The 19,781-nt window shown below is 39.7% G+C and overlaps 1 protein-coding gene across 1 annotated transcript in view; it reads right to left on the bottom strand.

Moving 5' to 3' along the window:
* The window catches only part of LOC102860965 (26S proteasome non-ATPase regulatory subunit 11-like), a 78,430-nt gene extending 77,545 nt beyond the window's left edge, over positions 1 to 885 (bottom strand). The window contains exon 1 of the mRNA XM_006895956.1: positions 4 to 885. Within this exon, the coding sequence (XP_006896018.1) occupies positions 4 to 828 (825 nt within the window). The 5' untranslated portion in view covers positions 829 to 885. The remainder of the gene's footprint in view (positions 1 to 3) is intronic.
* Between the last annotated feature and the right edge of the window lie 18,896 nt (positions 886 to 19,781).

The following is a 19,781-nucleotide window of genomic DNA, read 5'->3' as shown; positions in this document are numbered from 1 at the left end:
TGCAAGCTTCCCGCTCACCAAAGCCTGGACATCTTCTGGGGTGTTGAGCATGATTTTGCACAGCAACATGTACTTCAGAGATGTGATGGCCTTGGGGCTATCAATGGAGTCGTAACCCTCAAATGCCTCATAGAAATATGAGTACGCAGTTTTCCAGTCCTTCTCCTTTGCTGCATGGATAATACCTGACTGCATGTCCAAGGTGGCCTGCAATTTAGAGGGGCAGTAGATGGCATTTGCTGTGGTTCGAGCAGAGATTAAGGCAGCTCGGGCTTTCGGCAGGTTGCTCAAAGCATGGTAGGTTTTGCTTTCTAAAAGCTGTACTTCCACTAGGAGGGCTTTGTCATCCACCTTTTTTAACTCCCGCAGCAACTGAGAACCCAAATGCAATGCTTCCTGGTACCTCTTGGTATCAAAGTACAAAGACACTAGTCTTGCCTCCAAAGCTTGGCGTAAGAAAGTTCTTTTCTCTGATTTGGCCCACTCAATGCACTCTAAACACAACTCGACCTCTTGACCTGTAGCTGCTTCCATATCAAGAAAGAGATCAAGAAGAGGCCGGACCAGTCGGGCTGCTTTAGCTTTGCTGATGGAATTCAAGAAGGGTCGTACATACTTCAGGAGTCCTCCAAGCTCTGCAGCTTGTCCAGTCTTGGCCAGGAGAGACCCCAGTTCCAGGATACTCTGCTCTTTGACCTGTACTGTCTCCTCATCATTTTTCTGAATGTCACGCTTCACGATGGAGTGGAGGATGTCGATGGAGGCCTCCCGGTCAGTGCTGAGTAGAGACTGGGCTCTCTGGAACTCTACCACCGCCGCTGCCGTCATCTTACCGCTCTTACACCGTCCCTGGCCGCGGCCGCCGATGCCGGAAACACACACCCGGAAAACTGTTGTTGTTTTTTTTAAACTTTTCTACTACTGCTGGAATGATATGATATCTCATTTTTGTTTTGATTTGCAATTATTTGATTCCTAATAATTTTGTTTATATTTTTCTATTGGTTTGCATACAATAATTTGTTTCTATTACACATCTTACTGATTATCCTTCTGTTTTTACTATAATAGTCTTATACATCATTTGTTCTTATGTGCCTGAATTAGTTCACTCAGCATAATACTCTTTGGACTCTCCCACCTAATACAGAATTTTTCAAAACTGTTGCTCCTGAGTGCTGCGTAGTATTCCATCTTATGAATGCACCACAATTGTTTGTTTATGGACCACTTACTAGTGATTTTGAACATTTCTGCATGTATTATTTTGACATCCAAATATCCTCCTTTGTGAAGCGTCTTTTCATGTCTTCTGTCTGTTTTGTGATTGTTTATCAGTCTTTTTCTGGTGGGGGCCCTGTAGTATTCTGTAAACTTTGATTATGAGACCCTCATCTGAAACATCAGTACCATTTTTCCCACCCAAATCTTTTTGGCTTCCTTTTTACTATACTAGAGAATGTTTTGATACACACAGGGGATTGATTTTAAGAGAGCTCATTCACTGATCTTACCTTGCCTTGTTCATATATTTGTGGCTATGTTTGCAAGCCTATTTATCCACAGGCTAAGACTTCTAATTCTGTTTCTTATAGTCTTTATGGTTTTGGGTTTTACCCCTTGGTCTCTGACCAACATAGAGTTGGTTTTTGTGTATGATTTAAGATGTGGATTCTGTTTCAGTTTTCTTCAGACAGACACCCAATTTTGCCAGCACTATTTGTTAAGGAGGCTGTCATTTCCCCATTTAGTAGGTTTTATCACCTTGTTAAATATCAGTTGACCAGAGATTGATGGGTTTATTTCAATATTCCTGATTTTATTCCACTGATTTTATACGTCCGTCATGACACAATACTAGGATGTTTTTTTCTCTGCCCACTGGAATTTGGAGTATTTATATGGGGAGGCAAATGTAGCAAGCAATTGAGAAGACCAGGGTCAGGATCAGGCTCACCTAGACTATGAGTAGGAATGACAGAAGGAGAATTGATGCCTTTGAGTTGTGGTGATGGAGAAGAGTTATTGAACATATAATGGAATGCCACAAAGCAAGTAGATCTCCCTTGGAAGGGGTCAAGCCAGGTTGCTCCTGGCTTGGACAGGATTTTGAAATTCCTTCTCACATACTTTGAACATGTTGCCAGGAGGGCCCAATCTTTGGAGAAACACTTCATGCTTGATGGATTTGCACAGTGACTGTGGCAATGGGGTAAGGTTGGCTCAAGATAGGGCAGGGTTCAGAGGCATTTTTCATAGGGTTACTATGAATCTCGGGTGATGATAGCCCATACAACAACAACAACAACCTTGAAATCAATTGATATCTATTCCTAATTTTCTTAAAGTAACCTCACTTTCACTCTCATTGCCATTGGACTTGTTTCAACTCACAACTGATCCTCCATTGGGTTTCCAAGTCTGCAAATTCCTGGGAAGGGAAGAGACTGCTCCCCTTTCCCTCTGTGTAGAGACTGATGGATTTAAACTGCCAGAGAGGCACAGCCTTTAAGTTAATAGTGCGATTGTATACCAAAGAAAAAATTTTTCTTTTACTTTTCAAAGAGAGGAGTGAACTGGGAGGGGAGGGTTGGGAAGGGAGAAAAGTGCAACAATGAATGAATGGAAATCCAAAATTCTCTGTAAATGCACATTACAATTAATAAAATACAATTTTAAAAGAAGAAAAAAGTTAATAGTGCAACTCTCTACCTACTGACTAAACCACCTGCAAAAAATAGTAATGTTAAAACCAAAATGGAATCTATTGCCATTAATTAGATTCCTATTCATAGACACATCACCCCCTAGAACTTCATCACAGGCTTCCCAAGTCTACTATCTTTTTACAAGAAAGACCTCCACACCTCTATCCTGGGGAACAGCTGGTGGATTTTATCACTGAACTTCCTTTTAATACCTGAATGTTTAATCACTGCACCATAATGGTTCTAGATTGTTTTTTTAGAAAGTGATTATACATGGTGTTTAATAAATATTTTGTGGTTTTCCTGGTTTTCTGTTATTCATCCTTTGTAAAAAGGAAAATAATTTAATTGGTGAGAGAGATTTAGAGAAGTGACCAATAAGGCTCATAGTTTGGGTTTGTTTGTTTTTTTAAAAAACACTACTTTTTGTTATGATTTTAGTGTGAGTTTACAAAGCAAATTGATTTTAGCTTGACGGTGCTCTATGGAGCCTTGCATGTAACATAGAAGGTACTCAGTAAACATTCATTAAATGAAAAATTCCAGAGTCAAACACAATGGCAATAAGAAAATCCACTTAAGCTATTGTTAGGGAATTCATTTTGACTAGTAGTGATTCCCCAGGACAGACTAGAACTACCCCACAGGGCTTCTGAGACTGTAAATCTTCACAGAAGCAGACTGACTTGTCTTTCTCCCAAAGATTAAGATAAAATTCTTGGGTTGAATATATCTGACATAAATGAAATATAGGATTGTGAAGGGTGAACCATTGCTTTATTGCCACTTGTTGGGGAAGGCCTGTGTAATTCATTTGATGTTTCCCTTCCTGTGACTTATGCTGCCAACCCAGATTCACAGTTATGTAAGATTACAGCAGTTCATATTGACATAAATTCTTTCTCCCCTGTGTTTGCAATTCCTCTCTGGTTCTGTAACTTTCCCTGGAGAGAAGGCTAATCTCCCAAAGGCTCACATAAGGCAATGCTATGAGATGCATAGTTCAGTATACAGTGCCTCAAAGTAGTCATCCAAATAATGCATTACATGTTGGATTTTTTGTTCTGGTTTTGAGGATAGGCTGTATGTCTAAGATTAAAATAGAACAAAACCTTAAAAATCAACTACATTTTTGCCCATCATAATACCTTCTCTCTACTCTATTGTAATTAGAAAAACATGTATTATATTGATGACAGATAACATTTCTAAATGCTTACTCTATTGCCAGACATAACGTAGGTTCTGTATGAATGATATTATTTTTTAACAAATCCTATCAGAGAGTTACTATTATTGTCTCTAGGTTTTATTTGGGGAAATTGAGTCTTTATCTTTATTGAACCCTTTATGTATAACTACCCATTTACAAGTTCCTCCTTCCATTCCCCTCATAAATTTATAATTAAAATAGAGAGATAAAAATACACTTGAGCTCTGGGTGCCTAATGGATAAGCAGTTACTCTGTCAACCTTAAGGCAGACAGGTTGAATACACGAGCCTGCTCTGTAGGAGGAAGATAGACAATCTCTTCCTATTCCATTTACTGTCTCTGAAAAGCCAACTGGACGGTCAGCCATAAATCAGTTTTGACTCAATGAAACATAATAATAACACATACATTAGCCAATGCCAAGAAATTTGGAAGACAGTTGCCTGGCCAACATACTGAAAAAAATCCATGTTTGTTACAATTAAAAAAATGGTCTGAGTACAGACATTTTCAAAGAATATCATTAATGTCATATACAAGTAAAACCTTGCTTAATATTTTTTAAAAAATGCTGAAATAGCTCATTGACAAGAAAATTCAAGTAATGCAAGGTAGATTCAGAAGGAGAAGATATGGAATGAGGAATATCTTTGCTTATTTCGGATGCTTATTGGTTGAGAGCAGAGAATACCAGAAAAATTTACTTGTGTTTTGTTTACTATGTAAAATCCCTTGACTGTGGAGATCACAACAAATTATGGTTAACAATGAAAATAATGGAAATCTCAGAGAATCCTATACACAAAAATATTATCTAACTAGAACATGGGAATGCTGCATGATTTAAAATCAGGGAATACGTTTGCCGAGATTATATCCCTTCTCTATTCCTATTTTATCTGTGTGCTGAGCAAGTAATTAGAGAAACTGAATCATACAAAGAAGAATGTGGCATCAGGTTTGGGAGAAGACACATTAAGAACCTGCTTTTGCATCTGACATTCATTGGGCATGTTGCTAGGAGAAGGTATTCCTTGGAGAGGGATCTCATGCTGGCATAAGGAACAGGAGACTTGAAGCAATTACTGCAGAAGATCAGATACTATAGCCTTCAACATAGATTATATCTCAACATCAAGAATAAAACAACTCTTCACTGTACACATAGGAAACATAAAGACAGATGGAGCAAAGACTGAAGTTGTTAATACTGCCATTTTGCTTGGATACAGAATGGGAACAGCAGTCAAGAAATCCAAAGACATGTAGCATTGGAAAGATATGTCAAAGACTTCTCCAAAGTTTTAAAGAGTAAAGACTTCCAATAAAAGTCTTTTACAGTTTAAGCTTAGTGTAAACCACAATATTTTCAATTGCTTCCTATATATCTAAAAATTAGACAAAGACAGAAAAATAATTGATGTATTTAATTACAGTGTTGAAGAGCAGTCCAAAATATCTCATATACTGCCAAAAGAACAAACAACTCTGCCTTGGAAGAAGACCATCCAGGGTTGCCATAAGAGTCAAGAATGGGGATACTTCATCACATGAACATACTTCAGGTATGTTGTCAGGAGGGCCAATCCTTGGGAAAAAGACATTATGTTGGGCAAGGTGGGTGGAAGATCGGAGAAAGAGAGGGAGACCCTCAACAGGATGAAATCACACACTGACAATAACAATGGGCTCAAGTATGGTGGAAAGTATAGGGGATGATGCAGAATAGTGCAAATTTCAGATCTATTATTCTTTGACTTGTTAAGAATTGTGGTAGATTTGATTTCCTCTTTTACCAAGGACCTGCCAACATGGCCGTGTTCACACCAAAACTGTGAAGAAGGCGGCCCAAGTCATCATTGAGAAACACTACACGTGCCTGGATAATGACTATGGGAACAAGCGCGTGTGCGAGGAGATCAGCATTATTCCCAGCAAGAAACTCTGGGACAAGATAGCTATGTCACACATCTGATGAAGCGGATTCAGAGAGGGCCTGTGAGAAGCATCTCTATTAAGCTGCAGGAGGAGGAGAGAGAAAGGAGAGATAATTATGTACCAGAGGTTTCAGCCCTGGATCAGGAGATCATTGCAGTAGATCCTGATACTAAGGAAATGCTGAAACTCTTGGACTTTGGCAGTCTGTCCAACCTGCAGGTCACTCAGCCCACAGTAGGAATGAATTTCAAAACGCCATGTGGAGCCATTTGAGTCTGTCTGCTGTGCTGTAATATTTTCAATAAACTTGGGCACACACACACACACACACACACACACACACAAGAATTGTGGTATATTTGGACAATGACAGCAACATTTTCTACTTTCTAAGAAAGTGCAAAGTATATTCCATGGTGATTGTCCCAGTTTACATTTCTATCAACATTATGTAAAAAATTATTTTATCTATATGTTCTTCCATATTTTTTAAAAAAGTTTGCTTTCTCTAGATAAAAGAGTCTTATTTGATATGCTATTCTTGTTTTTGTTAAGTGCTGTGGAGTAGCAGGCGACTCATAGTGACCCTATGAAGGAGAGTCCTGACGCTTGGGTGCCTTTCATTCTCTCTCCAGGTTCATAGGGTTTCCAGAGGCAAGCTATTTTGGAAGTGGATGCCACTCCTCCTTCCAAGTTTGTTTTAATTGGGGAGCATTAGGTAGCCAACCATTAACGCATTTGACACTTCAGCCTCACAGCAACCAGAAGTGACCTTGGTACAGCAACTTGTACACTAGGGCTATATGACCTAGAGGAATGTCTGAACAAAAACAATGAAAGACTGGCCCAAGGGCCCTTTTGGGCTTGAAGCCCTCTGCTGTCTTAAACCCTAGGCCAAGCCTTGCTTGCCTGGCTCCTGGAGGACATGCCATTACCAAATATTTTTTCCTAATCTGTGGCTTTTTTTTTACCCTGTTGGAGAAGTTTTTGGATGTTCATAGGGATTTGATTCTTAGGAGGAACCATTCATTGATTTTATCCTCTCCTGGTTGTAGATTTTTCAGGATTCTTGGAAGATTGCTTTTATTGTGGATTGGGACTTCTAGGATTCTTCCAAGCTTTTCTTTAATGACGTTTATAGTCCTTGGTTTTAGTCATAGGTCCTTGATCCACTTTGACTTGGTTTTTGTATATGGAGTGAGGTGTGGATCTTGCTTGAGTTTTCTGTGGATAGTTTCCAATTTTGCCAACACCATTTGTCAAAAAAGCTGTCGTTTCCCCACTTGACTGATTTCATATCCTTGTCAAAAATCAGTTGACCAAGAGTAGATCACAACAACAAGATAAAGGAAAACAACCCAATTGAAAAATGGGCACAGGATATGAACAGACACATCACCAAAGAAGACATTCAAATGACAAACAAAAACATGAAGAAATATGCCAAATCCCTAGTTCTAAGAGAAATGCAAGTCAAAACAACTGTGAGAAATCACCTCACCTCTGTAAGAATAGAATAAATTTAACAGAACAGCAAACATCAAATGCTGGCAAGGTTACAGAGAACTGGAACCCTTATTCACTATTGATGGGAGTGTAAAATGGTGAAACCACTATGGAAAGATATATGGCACTTTCTCAAAGAGTTGCAAGTAGAAATACCGTTTGACCCAGCAATTGCACTACTGGGAATAAACCGTGAAGAAACCATAACTATCATCCAAGCTGATATATGCACACCCATGTTTATTGCTGCTTTGTTCACAATAGCAAAGAGTCGGAAACAACCTAAACGTCCATCAAAAAACAAATGGATAGAGAAGCAGGTATATTCACACAATGGAATACTATGCTGCATTGAAAAACAAGGAACTCATGAAATATTATTAAAAATGGATGACCCTGGTGGACATTATGCTGAGTGAAATATCTCAGTCACCAAAAGGACAAATACTGAATAGTTTCACTGCTGTAAAAAGAGACTGACATAAGGGTTGGGGGCTGGGGGACTGAGAAAGATGGGATAAATTATGTATACTGAATTGAAACATGTGAGAGAGAGGACTGTTAAAAAGTTATATATGATTAGGTATTGTTGTCAGGTCATGAGTCCAGACCTGCATAGTGAAGTGGACTTGGGGGGCATAATTTTATAACAATGAAAGAATTTTTCTTTTACTTTTTCAAAGACAACAACAAACTGGAGGGGAGGGGTGAGCAGGGATAAAAGTGCAACAATGTATGAATGGAAATCCAAAATCTCTGTAAATTCTAATTAAAATTAATAATAATTAAAAATAGAAAAAAGAATAGCCAAACTTAACAGAATAGCAAACAACAAATGCTGGCGATGTTGCGGAGAACCTGAAACACTTATTCATTGTTGGCGGGAGTGTAAAATTGTGCAATCACTATGGAAGGCTGTATGGCACTTTCTCAAAAAGTTGCAAGTAGAAATTCCATTTGACCCAGCAATTCCACTACTAGGAATATACCTGAAAGAAACCATAACTGCCACCCAAACAGATACATACACAACTATGTTTATTTCGTCTTTGTTCACAATAGCAAAGAGTTGGAAACAACCCAAGTTCCCATCAACAAATGAATAGATAGAGAAGCTCTGGTATATTCACACAATGGAATACTATGGGGCTTTGAAAAACAAAGAACTCATTAAATATTACACAAAATGGGTGACCCTGGAGGATATTATGCTGAGTGAAATATTTCAGTCACAAAAAGACAAATATGGCATAGTATCACTGTTATAAATTAGGACTGACATAGGGGTTGGGGAGTAACTGAGAAAGAGGCAATAAATAACACATACTGCATTGAAACAGATGAGGGAGAGAACTGTTTTAAAGGGATATATAGTTAGATATTATTGTATGACAGGAGTCCAGAATAAAGGTAACATAGTGGATTGGACTTGGGGGGAGGAATTGAATAACAATGAAATACTTTTACTTTTCAAAAAGAAAAGTGAATTGTGTGGGAGGGTGGGCAGGAAGAAAAGTGCAACAATGAATAAATGGAAATCCAAAGTCTCTATAAATTTTCATTAAAATTAATTTAAAATAAAAAAGTTTGTTTTCTCATGCTATGGAACACATTTATTTTTTAATTCTTCATCAAAAAGTTCAAAAATCTTTCTTTATCTGAACAAGTGTCCTGATCTATATATTAGTCACTCTACACTGCCCCTTCCCAGCAATTTTATCTTTATTTTTTTACTTATTTGTGGTTATTCATTGTCTCTTAGATAGTATAGCTTTGTCTTTGGATCTTGACCTGTCCTGGCTTGTTAGGTGACTCACTAAAGATATAACATGATGTACTTACAATATAAATAGGGCAAACAGGCGATAAGGTTGATGTTGTATATCATTAAGCTGATCGACCCATAGCTGAGGGTTTTCAGAGGCTGTAAATCACATGGGAGGAGATTGTTCATCTTTCTGCCTCAGAGAAACTGGTGGATTCAAATAGCATGCCCTTGTATTGGCAGTGCCATTCTACACTGCTGGGCCACCAGAGGTCCTTGCAGTGAAGAGTGAACATGACTTAAAGGAATCAGCAAGGTGGCAAGTTTATTTAAGCACAGGCACACTTTAAGGAAGAGATCAGGCTACTCCTGTTAAGTGAGAAGAGTACATTCATTTCATGTTGTTGTTGTACTCTGTTTAGTCGGATCTGACTCATAGCTAACAGTCCAGCTTGTTTTCGAAGATAGTAGATCACAAGAGAGGAGATTACCAATCTTTCTTCATGGAGTAGCTGATGGATTTGAACTGCATGCCTCTGGAATGGCAGTGCAGATCCTTGCACTAGATCATTAGAACTCCCTTATCTTCTGATAGGAGAGTGGGTGAAACCAGACTGCTCCTTGTAGGCAAGGATTTTGAAGTTAGATACAACTGATATACTTCTGGCATGTTGCAAGGAGGGATGAGTCCTTGGAGAGGGATATCAGGCTTGAAAGGGTGGAGGGACAGAACAGGACAGGAAGAAGCAAGATGAGCCACCCATTAGGTATGTCAGAGACAATGAAATTGGCACACAATAGAGCAGGTTATACATAGGGTTGTTGAGTAGAGTTGACTTGACAGCACATAACAACAAAATCAGTATGTGGTCTCTGTAGCATGAGGTTGATGTTGTCCAATTATATGTAAGAGTCTGTATATGGCGCTTTCATATCTAGGTCTTACAGTGTCTTTTACCATAGGTCCATCTACTTCAACTCTGTTATTAGGAGCTGTTCAGTCCAGGACAGCCCACAGGGCCCCTATGAACAATAGATCTGAACCCTGTGCCATCCTCACACTTGAACACACTAAAGCCCATTGCGGTAGTCATTATGTCAATCCACCTGGTTGAGTATTCTTCCCCCAGAAAAATAATTTTCTCTTTTTTATCTATTTATCTCTTTTTAAAATCTTCTTCTAGGAAAATATTTTAAAAATCTTTTTCATTCTCCCCTTCCTATTGGTCAATTAGGATTTCCTATCAAAGGGCAGTTAGCTTATTGTAATTTTGAATTTTTTCCCTTATCTCTTTCTCTCCTCTCCTCCTCTCCTCCTCTCCTCTCCCTGTCCTCTCCTCCTCTCTCCTCTCCCTCCCCCTCCTTTCTCTCTCTCTCTCTCTCTCTCTCTCTCATAGGTAGCTCTGCTGGCTTAGTGATAACAAATTGGACTGTGAAACACATAACACAGAGCTTGTATTCACCAGATGTTTAGTTGCAGAAAAATGAGTTATTTCACCCCATGAAACTTAGTACCTTTGAAAACCCACTGGAGGGTCAATTATGAGTTGGCTCTGACTCAAAGATACACAACAACACCACCACAATCTACTTAGCCGGGGGCTCTGTTGACGTACTGAATTGGTTCATTAACAAATCAAAGTACTATAATTCAAATCCACCAGAAGTTCTGTGGGGAGTAAGAAAAACGATCAATCTCCTGTGCAATTTACAGCCTCTGAAAATTCACTATATGCTATGCTATGAGTTGGTTCCTGCACTATGGCAATGAATAAGTCTATTCTACCTTAATTAAAAAATCATCTCCAGAATAGATTTGAGGCATTGAGCACTAATAATCAAACACCAAATGAGTTATGAAATGTAACCAAAGATATCATTAATAAAAAGATCAAAAGAGGTCATTAAAAAGTTCATTACAAAGAGGAAAATAAAGCCAAAATGTATATCAAAAGAGACTGAAAATTGCCCTAAAGAACCTAGAAGCCAAAACAAAGGGAAGAAATGACAAAGCCAAAGAGATGAACAAAAGATTTCAAAGGAAAGCTTGAAGAAACAAAGTAAAATATTATAATGGAAATGCAAAGAGCTGGAGTAAGAGAATCAAAAGAGAAGAATCCACTTGTCATTTCTAAAGTTGAAAAAAATGAAAAACAAATTCAAGCTACAAATTCCAATACTGAGGGATACTATGGGCAAGATCTCAAATGATGTAGGAAGCATCAAAAGAAGATGGGAAGAAAACACAAATTACTGTACCAAAACTAATTGAACAACACTGAAGAATTTCAATAAGCACCATATGAACAGAAGCCAATAGTAATGAAAAAAGTTAAGGCTGTGTGAAAGCTTAAAGGGAATACCAATTAACATGTTTAAACAGATACAAACCCTCCTTGTGCTTGTCAATCTATGCCAGGAAATTGGAGGACAGTTGTTTGGCTAACTACCTGGTTTTTGTTGTGGTTATTGTTGTTATGTGTCTTTGAGTCACCCACAACTCATAGTGACCCTATGCACAACAGCCCTAAACCCTGCTTTATCCTGTGTCTATCTTATTGTCTTTGACACGCCTACCTCCATATCCCAGTCACTGAATCAATCCATCTCATTGAGGGTCTTCTTCTTCTGCACTGTCCCTCTATCCTCTTAAGCATGACATCCCTCTCCAAGGACTGGTCCCTCCTTGCAACCTGTCCAAAGTATGTCAGATGAAGCTTCAGAATCCTTGCCTCCATGGAGCAGCCTAGTTTCACCTCATGTTTGTTCTCTTAGCAGTTCAAAGTATATTCAACACTCTTCTACAGCACCACAGCTCAAAGGCATCAATTCTCCTTCTATCATCCCTAGTCATTGTCCAGCTCTCTGACTCATAACAAAGATCATGGCCTGTAACAGGCACACCTTGATCTCCAGACTGATATGGTTGCTCTTTAGTACTTTGGAGAGGTTTATGACAGCAGACTTTCCCAGTGCAATACGCCTTTTAATTTCCTGGCTGCTGGTGCTAAGAATGTTGATTGTGGAACCAAGCAAACTAAAGCTGTTAACTATCTCAAGCTCTTCATCTTTGTCATAATGTTACCAGTCAGCCCAGTGGCAAATCTTTGTTTTGTTTATATTGAGCTTTAATTCATATTGAAGGCTGCAGTCCTTGACCACCTGCAGCTAGCATTTCAGGTCCTCTTCAGTTTCAACAAGCAGGATTGTATCATCTGCATAATGCAGGTTGTTGAAGAATCTTCCTCCAATCCTGATTCCACAGTTCTCCTCAGAGAGCCCAGTCTCCCAGATAATCTGTTCTGTATATAGATTGAAAAGATATGGAGATAGGACACATCCCTAATGTACATCCTTTCTAATTTTGAACCATGTAGTGTTTCCTTGTTCTGTTCTGAGGACTACCTCCTGGTCTAAGTATAGATTTCACATAAGCATGATCAAGTGTTCTTGGAAACAGCATATGAGCAAGAGCCTCTGGTGATGAAGGAGGAAGTTCAAGATGCTCTGAAAGAATTTGCAAAAAACAAGCCCCCAGGAATCGATAGTTTGTCAGTTGATGTATTTCAACAAACAAATGCTGCTCTAGATATCACATGCAAGCAAGATTCTGCTGATGATTATCCAAAAACGACTGGAACAGCACATCAACAGAGAACTGTCAGAGTGTAGACTGGGTTTAGAAGGGGATGTGGTACTAAGGATATTGTAGCTCATGACTAAGCAAAGGCATGATTACGTAAATCATGGCAAATTATGGCTAACACTGGGAAGAATGGGGCTCTCAGGACACTTAATTATGCTCGTATGAAACCTCTTACCAGACCAAGAAGCTGTTGTTTGAATACAGCAGGGGAACATGGCATGATTTGAAATCAGACAAGTGTATATCAGGGTTGTATACTTTGTCCTTACGTATTCAATCTACAAGCAGAAGAAAAAGTCATTTGAGGAGCTTGACTCTATGAAGAATGTGGTATTAGAATAAGATGAAGACTTATCAACCTTTATTATTTAGATGACATAAGCTTGTTTGATGAAAAGGAGGAGGACTTGAAAAACGTACTGCAGATGATCTAAGATTACAGCTTTCAATATGGAATCATCTCAACATCAAGAAGCCAAAAATCTTCATCACTGGCCTGATAAGCGACATCATGATAGATAAAAAAAGACTGAAGCTGTTAATGATTTCACTTTACTTGGATCATCAAGCAACGTGCTTGGTACTTGTAATCAGGAAATCAGGAGACATATTGTATTGGGCAAAGCTGCTGTCAACTACCTCTCCAAAATGCTGAAGAACATTGATGACAATCTGAAGACTAAAGTGTACCTGATTCAGGCCATTGCTTTTTTTCATCACTTGCTACGCTTTTCAGAGCTGGACATTGAATAAGGATGACAGAAATATTGATGCCTCTGAGTTGTGGTATTGGAGAAGAGTACCAAATATTCCTTGGACCAGAAGAACTAACAGATCTGTCCTAAAAACAAAACAAAACAAAACAAAAAAACAACTACAACCAGAGCACTCTTTGGAGGCAAAACCGGTAATGTTTCATCTCACATACTTTGGGCATGTTAATAGGAGAAATTCTTCCTTGGAAAAGGATGTCATGCTTAGAAAGGTGGAGAATCAGAAAAAAAAGGGGGAGGATACTCTTAGTGAAATAGATTGACATTGTGACTGCAACAGTGGGCTCAAATGTGTCAAAAGATGATGAAGATGGCACAGGATAGGACAGGATTGAGATTGGCTATTCATATGGTCACTATGATTCCTATGTGACTGGACAGCACCTAGCAACAGCAAGTGACAAGATGTCTGGCCTGAAAATATCTGTTTAATGGTGGGGAACCCAAACTGACATAGTTCCTATATGCCTTAAAGGAGCCTTGAATACTCTGTCTAGGACTTATGACTTGTGGGTCTAGGGAATGGACATTAGCAGATGCTCCGTCAGATACAACTATCGTGAAGTAATAAAAATATTTTATATCTAAGATTGTCAAAGATGGTATACACAGTGAAGGATGCAGTACTCTGACCACTCCAAAGGACAAAAAGGCCAGGAATGGCACAATCCCCCAGTTCCTGCAGGCAGATTGTAATTTTATATTTGTATACGTTTCAGTCACCATATAAAAATGGCACCCAGTGTTGCATGGTGCCATGAAACAGGGAACACTGCCAACACTCTGTGGTGGGTAGTGAGTGGAAAGCCTCTACACTGATCTCTAGAGGGCCACAGAGGAAAGGTAAAATAGTGTGCCTTTCTGTCAGCTAGTCGCCTGTGTGGACACCATTGTCTGCCTGGTTTCCCATGGCAAGTAAACAGCTCTTCAATATGACTATGCAACGCCTTGTAAGGAACTGTGCTCCATTTATTTTCTCATCCTATGTTTTCCCTGAATTCTTCATTTATAATCGTGGGTTTTCAAAGTTTTTATTTGATTGTTGATATCTTTGCTGCAGAGGAGACTCTGGATTCTTTCTACTCCAACATTTTACCTGGTGAACCTGAATTGTAAGACTGCCAAATAGTACTAAAATCACATTGCTGTTAAACATCAGAACCCATTCCAAACTTAGGTCTAATACCCATGTGCTAATGCTTTGTACATAGTATGTCATGTTCTCCTGTGCAAAACCACTTACTTCATTGACTTAATTGTCATTCCTGTTAGCCAGACACAAAGGGATGTGTACCAACCTTACAGAACAGGCACTGTGAATTTATGACTTGAACCAAATCTGAACATGATGGTGAGAGTGCCAGAGAAGTAAGACTCTCATTTATTCTCCCCTCTCTTTCAATCTTTTATTCTGGTCCTAAACTGCTTGGTTGTAACTAATAAATGTTATTGGGTGAATAAATGTTCACCCAATATACTGGTTTTGACATAAATAATGTAGTGTCCACACAATGCAGGAACTGCCTTAAATAAAACATGTGAATACTGGCCTTTCTTGTAATAATTTGAAAAAATATCAATAATGTTGTCAGTTTAACAACAGAACATGCTACCTGCCCTTTTCATCTTCCTGACTTTAGCAGAAAAGGAAAAATGTGCTCCTTTATCACATAAAAGAAGCATAAATCCAGCTACCATTGTCTCGGGAGGAGTTATTCTAGGAATCCTACATAGAATTTTAGAATTGTGCCAAGAGTATCATGATTCTAAAAGCATAAGGAGGTTCTATGGGTAAGGACTCTAGCTTTAGAGTCAGATTTCTTGGTTTGAACCTCAGCTAGATGTTGGGCCACATAGTTACCTTCTTTGAGTCATGATTTTTCCTTTTATAAAGCAGGGGACATTATAAAAAACCACTGCTGTTGGTCAATTTTGACTCATGTTGCTGTTGTTGTACCACTGAGTCAGAACCAACCCATAGCTAACCCTCTGGTGGGTTTTCTGAAGCAGTTAATCACATAGGAGGAAACTGCTCACCCTTCTCAAGTGGAGTAGCTAATGGATTCGAACTGCATACCTTCCGAATTCCAGAATATCTTCTTACCACTAGGCCACCAGAGCTCACCGTCAAAGTAGAGCTGACTTATAAGTGACCTTTCAGCAAATTTTCCCAGAAGCTTTAAAACAGCTGGAAGGTGATTGTCTATCTTCCTCTCACACAGCAGCTGATGGATTCAAACCACGTACCTTTGGGTTGGCAGTGCACCTCCTTAACACTAAGTCACCAGGGCTCTCTCTCCTTGAGATCTTAAAAGATAATAAAACAGTCCCTTAGAGTCTTCAAGGCTGTAATCTTTACAGAGGCAGGCTGCCACATCTTTCTCCTCTTGGATTTGAACTGATGATCTTTAAGTTAGCAACTACCCACTTTAACAACTGTGCTACCAAGTTATAATTACGCCATCTACTTCAGAGTTACTGTGAGAATTAAATGACACACTGAACCTTATTAAGGTACAGACAGTAAATAACTTTGTTATTTCTGCCCACCCCAACATAGCCTTAAATTCCTTGACCCTTAAATTTATCTCATTTGGAATTTATGGCTGTTGGTAACTTTCAATGATAAGAACAATCATATTCTAGTAATTACCTTAGTTTGAATTTTTTCTTTCAAATGATATTGAGAAAACAATTTGAGAGCAGTTGATTTATCTGGGAGGTGAGTTCAGGTTAGTACAAGTGATGAAATGGGAAATGAGAGACAAGGAAGGAATAAAAGTCAATAAAAGGTGTGTTATAGAAGGAATATTGTTGAGTAGCCTTGAGTTGTGTAAGGAGTTGGAGTCAGAAAACCAAAAGGGCCGAACTCACTCAGCATTCCTTAAGCTCAAGGAACTGAAGAACAAATTAAAACCTCGAGTTGCTGTAACCAAGGATGCGTTAGGCAGAATATTAAATGATCCAGGAAGTATTAAAAGAAGATGGAAAGAATATACTGAGTCACTGTATCGAAAAGAATTGGCAGACACAGAGACACAGAATAATTTAATGAAACAACATATGAGCAAGAGCCTATGGTGATGAAGGAAGAAGTTAAAGCTGCTTTGAAGGAAATAGCAAAAAATAAGTCCCCAGGAATAGATGGTATACCAATTGAGATATTTCAGCTAACAGATGCTGCCCTGGCTGTGCTCACCAAGTTGTGCCAAGAAATCTGGAGAACAATCACTTGGCCAACTGACTGGAAGAGATCTGTATTTGTTCCCATCCCAAAGAAGGGTGACACAACAGAGTGTGGAAATTATAGAACAATATCATTAATTTCACATGCAAGCGAGATTCTACTGAAGATTATCCAAAAATGTTTGGAACAACATATCAGCAGAGAACTGCCAGAAGTCCAGGCTGGGTTTAGAAGGGGTCGTGGTACTAGGAATACTGTAGCTAATGTTAGATGGATCTTAGCTGAAAGCAGGGAGTACCAGAGGAATGTCTATCTGTGTTTCATAGACTATGCAAAGGCGTTTGGGTGGATCATAACAAACTGTGGCTGACTCTAGGAAGAATGGGAATACCAGAACACTTGATCGTGCTAACAAGAAACCTCTATTGGGACCAAGAGGCAGTCGTCAGAACAGAGCAAGGAAACACTGCATGGTTCAAAATTGGGAAGGGCATACACTAGGGATGTGTCCTGTCCCCATACCTTTCCAACCTGTGTGCAGAACGGATTATCTGGGAGGCTGGGCTCTATGAGGAGAAATGTGGGGTCAAGATTGGTGGAAAATCTATCAACAATATGCGATATGCAGATGATACAACCCTGCTTGCTGAAACTGAGGAGGACCTGAAGTGCTTGCTGCAGAGGGTCAAGGACCGCAGCCTCCAATATGAATTGAGGCTCAATGTCAAGAAGACAAAGATTCTCACCACTGGGCCAATTGACAACATCAGGATGTATGGTGAAGAGAGTGAGATTGTTCACAGCTTCAGTTTGCTTGGTTCCACAGTCAACACTCTCAGCACCAGCAGCCAGGAAGTTAAATGGCCATGGGAAAGGCTGTTGTTAGGGACCTCTCCAAAGTACTGAAGAGCAATGGTGTCTTTTTGGAGACTAAGGTGTGTCTGATACAGGCCATGATCTTTGCTATCACCTGTTATGCATCAGAGAGTTGGACAATGACTAAGGAGGATAGAAGGAGAATTGATGCCTTTGAGCTGTGGTGCTGGAGAGGAGAACTGAGGGTACCATGGACTGCTAGGAAAACAAACAGATTCATCCTGGAAAGGGTCAACCGGGCTGCTCCTTGGAGGCAAGGATTCTAAGGCTCCGTCTAACATGCTTTGGACATGTTGCAAAGAGGTCCTCGGAGAGGGCCATCATGCTTGGTAGGGTGGAGGGACAGTGCAGAAGGGGAAGGCCCCCTTTGAGGTGGATTGATTCAGTGACTGGGGTAAGCGGGATGGGTGTATCGGAGATGGTGCGATGGGCACAGGACAGAGCAGAGTTTAGGAATGTTGTACATAGGGTTGCTATGAGGCGCAAGCAAATCTACAGCACATAACAACAACAATAACAACAACCCTTGAGTTTGAACTGATCCATAGCTGACCCTCCAATGGGTTTTCACAGGCAATAAATCACACCAAAGGAGATTGTCCATCTTTCTCCCATAAATTGGCTGGTGGATTCAAATAGTATATTTTAAGATTGACAGCAAAATTCCTTACCACTAGGGAGTTCATAGTCAGAAGCTGTGCTATAATCATAATCACAAGGGTACACAGTTCAAATCGACCAGTTGCTCCATGGAGGAAAGACAGGTAATTTCCTCCCATGTGATATACTGTTTGTAAACCCCTACTGGGAGATCAGCTATGAGTGAGTTCTGACTCGATGGCATCTAACAACCAGAGAAGAGAAGGGAGCTCTGCTGGCTTAGTAATAAGTGTTTATACTGTCAACTCAAAGGTATATAGTTTGAATCCACCAGGTGCTCCTCAGAAGAATGACAGGCAATCTACTCTCATGTGGTTTACAGCCTCTGAAAACCCAGTGGAAGATCAGCTGTGAGTCAGTTATGACTTGTTGGTGCTACCAACAACAAAAACAACCACGGAAGAGAAGTACTGTGAGTAACCGGAGCTCAGTCTCACTATTGCTATTGTTTTAGTGTACTTTGCAACCTGAAGTGTTTGCTGCCAAAGGTCAAGGACTGTAGTATTTAACATGATTGAAGCTCAACATCAACAAGACAAATACTCTTTTTACCACTGGGCCCACTCCATGTTAGATGGAGAAGAAATTGAGGTTGTTAATAATAGCTTGCTCGGCTCCACAATCACCACTCTTAGCACCCGCTGTCAGGAAATCAAAAGATGAGTTGTATTAGGAAAATCTGCTGTCAGAGACCTCTCCAGAGTGCTGAAAAGCAAGGATGTCAGTCTAGAGATTAAGGTGAACCTGATTCAGGCTATGGTCTTAACAGTAGCTTGCTATGTATCAGCGAGCAGGACAATGGCTAAGGATGACAGAAGAAGGACACCTTAGAATTGAGATCCTGGAGGAGAGTTTTGAACATATCTTGGACTGCCAAGAAAACAAATAAGTCTGTCTTTGAGTATGAAACCGACTTTTTCCTTGGAAACAAGGATTTTGAAGTTCCATCTCACATATTTGGGGCATGTGGCCAGTAGAGACCAGTCCTTGGAGAAGGACATCATACTTAAAAGGATGGAGGGACAGTGAAGTGGAGGAAGACCCCGGATAAGATGGATTGATACAGTAACTGGGGTATTGAGAATGGTGCATCAGAGTCAGTGAGATTGGCTTAGAATAGGGCAGGCTTCAGAGCTTGTTATACATAGGGTCATTATCGGTTACAGGCAACTCGACAGAACATAACAACAACAGCAAAACCAACCCTGAGCCAGAAGTAATAATCCATATCTGACTCTCTAACAGGTTTTCAGAAGCAGTAAATCGCATAGGAAGATCTTCAGAGGAGCTGCTTGTAGTTTCGAACCCTGTACCTTTGTGCTGGCTTCACAAGTCTGGTGGCCTATGGTAAGAAGCTGCACTGTAACCTCAAAGATATGTGGTTCAAATCCACCAGGTCTTCTCCAGGAGAAGGATGGCTAGTCTCCCTCCTTGTGATTAACTGCCTCTGAAAACCTGCTTGAGGGTCAGCTATGGGTTTGTTCTTACCTCACAGCACAAAACAACAA

Source organism: Elephantulus edwardii, unplaced genomic scaffold (assembly GCF_000299155.1).
Source record: "Elephantulus edwardii isolate Elephantulus edwardi_28Jun2011 unplaced genomic scaffold, EleEdw1.0 scaffold00177, whole genome shotgun sequence".
In the NCBI taxonomy this organism is placed as follows: Eukaryota; Metazoa; Chordata; class Mammalia; order Macroscelidea; family Macroscelididae; genus Elephantulus; species Elephantulus edwardii.
The sequence above is the reverse complement of the archived record's forward strand: the minus strand, read 5'-3'. Positions and strand labels throughout refer to the sequence as shown.